The 3186-nt window shown below is 39.1% G+C and overlaps 1 protein-coding gene across 1 annotated transcript; it reads left to right on the top strand.

Annotated features, from left to right (window-relative positions):
- Nucleotides 1–451: 451 nt before the first annotated feature.
- Nucleotides 452–1753, top strand: LOC137366508 (carbohydrate sulfotransferase 12-like). Its single transcript, XM_068028301.1, has one exon. It carries the CDS (start codon nucleotides 452–454, stop codon nucleotides 1751–1753), a length of 1302 nt encoding a protein of 433 aa, XP_067884402.1.
- The last annotated feature ends 1433 nt before the right edge of the window (nucleotides 1754–3186 follow it).

Here is a 3186-nt window from a genome sequence, read left to right on the forward strand (position 1 = left end):
TCTGCATCATCTGCATTGTCTGCATTTAGTCCGGGCCTGTATCCTGCTAGCTACCTTGCCTTTTTAATATTAATGTTTGATAAAACATTACTATTTATTCCAATTGCCTTCTAATGAAGTTGTATGTTGAATATGAATTGGGATAACAGAGTAATACACTACCAATTGTTTATGGACCAGCAAAATATTACTGGTGTTGATCATAGCAAATTTTTATTGTGTTTTAGGTGGAATCAAAACGATAAGTTTCGTTGTAATTAGATTAGACTGTATTTTTTAAAAACCTGGTTAAATAATGCTACCAGCATTCTTGTAATGAACAGTATTTGTTAAACAAATTTTAAATAATTCTGAAATCTTTCTCCTCTTTTATTCCAGAGTCCACTTGTTTCGAGGTGATTCTTTGTAAATGAACATCCAGTAGAGGCCCAGTGGCAGAGTCAGAGCAGATATGCACTTACACAAAATGCAGATATCTCGGGTCTTCCAGATCTGCGGCATCATGGCCTCTGTGTTAATGATTCTACTGATCAGAGTTTATTGGGATAATGTGGGAACAGCCCATTTGTACTTGCACACCGCTATCTCAAAGATTCAGGCCACACATCTTCGTTCCATGACAAAGCTAAACCATGACCAGCTAAATTCCAAAAAGACAGTGGAAAAAAGAATGCCGAGTTCTGAAGCTGATATTCAGAATGATCTTGAATTAACGTATGTGGAAAACACAAATAGATACCAGGGAGAAGGGAAGTCCCATGAGATGGAACAAACCTTCAATGCAATATCTGTACCCAGCCTTGAGAAATTCCAAGGCTTTAACTTGGGAATCAATGCTACAAAAACTAAGAGTGAGTTAGAATGGATACAGAATGAAAGGAAACAGAAAATTAAAGATGTTTGCGCAGACTCCAGTATCATGTTCTCAGGGAAAAATAGGAGTTTTGAAGATATTCCAAATCATGAATTGGGCAATCTAATTGTGGATGACCGGCATGGGATTATTTACTGTTATGTTCCCAAAGTGGCCTGCACTAATTGGAAGCGGATCATGATAGTATTAAGTGCAAGTATTACAAAGCAAGGAACTCCATATCATGATCCACTTGAGATCCCCATTGGTGCTGTGCATTACCCCCCCAACCATTACACTTTAAACAATTTCAAGAAGCGCTATGGAGAATTCTCAAAACACGTCATGAATATCAAACTGAAAAGGTACACCAAATTTCTCTTTGTACGCGAACCTTTTGTGAGACTAATTTCAGCATTCCGCAACAAGTTTGAAACGAAGGATCAAGGGTTTTACCATGCCTATGCAAGGCGAATGCTCAAATTGTATGCTAATTATTCGGACCCACCACCATCTGTCAATGAGGCTTTCTCTGCAGGAATCAAGCCCACCTTTAGTAACTTCATTCAGTATTTGTTGGACCCTCGGACAGTGGAGAATGTGCGTTTTAATGAACATTGGCTGCAGATACATAGACTCTGTCACCCATGTCAAATAAATTATGACTTTATTGGAAAACTTGAAAGTTTGAATGAGGATTCCAGTTACCTACTTAAGTTGCTGAATGTGGAAAAGCTTGTTCAGTTTCCACCCGGTTTACCGAACCGGACAGATCGCAACTGGGAAGAGGACTGGTTTTCAAAAATTCCACTGGCTTGGAGGAAAAAGCTGTATGAACTTTACAAGCATGATTTTCTTGTCTTTGGTTATCCCAAACCGACAAATTTATTATTTGACTGATCTCAAAGATGCACAAAAAGCCTGAAAGAAAATGGATATTCAGTCAACGCCTCGTGTGCAACTCCTTGATAGACCCCATCTTGCCAAAACAAATGTTGGAAGTATAGTGACACAACATGGGAATTTCTTCCCCATCCCCATGTACTAATCTCAAACTGTAAAAATAATATTTTTATATTGGCGAGTAAAGGATTTTGAGCAGGTGACCTTGTCAATGGATGGACTTGATAACCTGCTGAAAGTCCAGCCTGATAACCCAGTTTCTGATTTTTATGTTCCAAATAGGTTAAACTGATAGGCAGTGGAGTGCAATCACTGGTATTTAACAATGAAATGTTCCTTACAATGACATAATTATGATATTTTGAACGATTGAATGTTGATAACTCCATAGCAATCAGTGAAAAATCGGAAGCAATTTTACTTGTGTTCTTTGAAGTTTAAACAAGAAGTGTATAGTATTGGTTATTGGAATCAGTCTCAGGCTTGATACTAGAAGAAAGGGTCTGGCTTTATCAATACCTGCTAACTGCTGTGATATTGATTTTAAGTATAATTTCCTGCTTCATATTTCCTGGCTTTAAAAGTCCAGACTTGGGATCACCTATTCAATTGATTTGCTTGCTTTTCTTTGTGCTCATTTCAATCTTGAAGATGTCCTGCATAATAGGTTTTGGCCCATCACCTGGGCTTCTCATTCTTTTTTTGAAACTAGTCTAGCCTAATACTGCACACGCCTTCTGATTTCTGTAATTCAATCTGGTATAACAACTTCAAAGTAATTTCCCTTGGGCAAGTTGAGTCAATGATGAAGAATTCTTACTTGAATTGAAATATCCCTCTGGGCAGACTGCTAGAGTGCAATATTGGGTTAATACTAAACATAACCCTACTACTATTACAGGCAAATTGTAACTTTAATTTCATTTTATTTCTACTAAGCATAAGGGCTACAATCAATGACGCTTGTCGCCATTATGCTTGGAAAAGTGTCAAAGCAAATCATGTGCCTTGTATTCCCCCACTGCAGCAAATATATTTTGCACATAGAACAAAGAACAAAGAACAGTACAGCACAGGAACAGGCCATTCGGCCCTCCAAGCCCGCACCGATCTTGATGCCTGCCTAAACTAACACCTTCTGCACTTCCGGGGCCCATATCCCTCTATTCCCTTCCTCTTCATGTATTTGTCAAGATGTCTCTTAAACGTCGCTATCGTATCTGCTTCCACCACCTCCCCTGGCAGCAAGTTCCAGGCACTCACCATCCTCTGTGTAAAAATCTTGCCTCGCACATCCCCTCTAAACTTTGCCCCTTGCACCTTAAACCTATGTCCCCTAGTAACTGACTCTTCCACCCTGAGAAAAAGCTTCTGACTATCCACTCTGTCCATGCCGCTCATAACTTTGTAAACCTCTATCATGTCGCCCC

This window comes from Heterodontus francisci, unplaced genomic scaffold, assembly GCF_036365525.1.
Source record: "Heterodontus francisci isolate sHetFra1 unplaced genomic scaffold, sHetFra1.hap1 HAP1_SCAFFOLD_2143, whole genome shotgun sequence".
Taxonomy (NCBI): Eukaryota; Metazoa; Chordata; class Chondrichthyes; order Heterodontiformes; family Heterodontidae; genus Heterodontus; species Heterodontus francisci.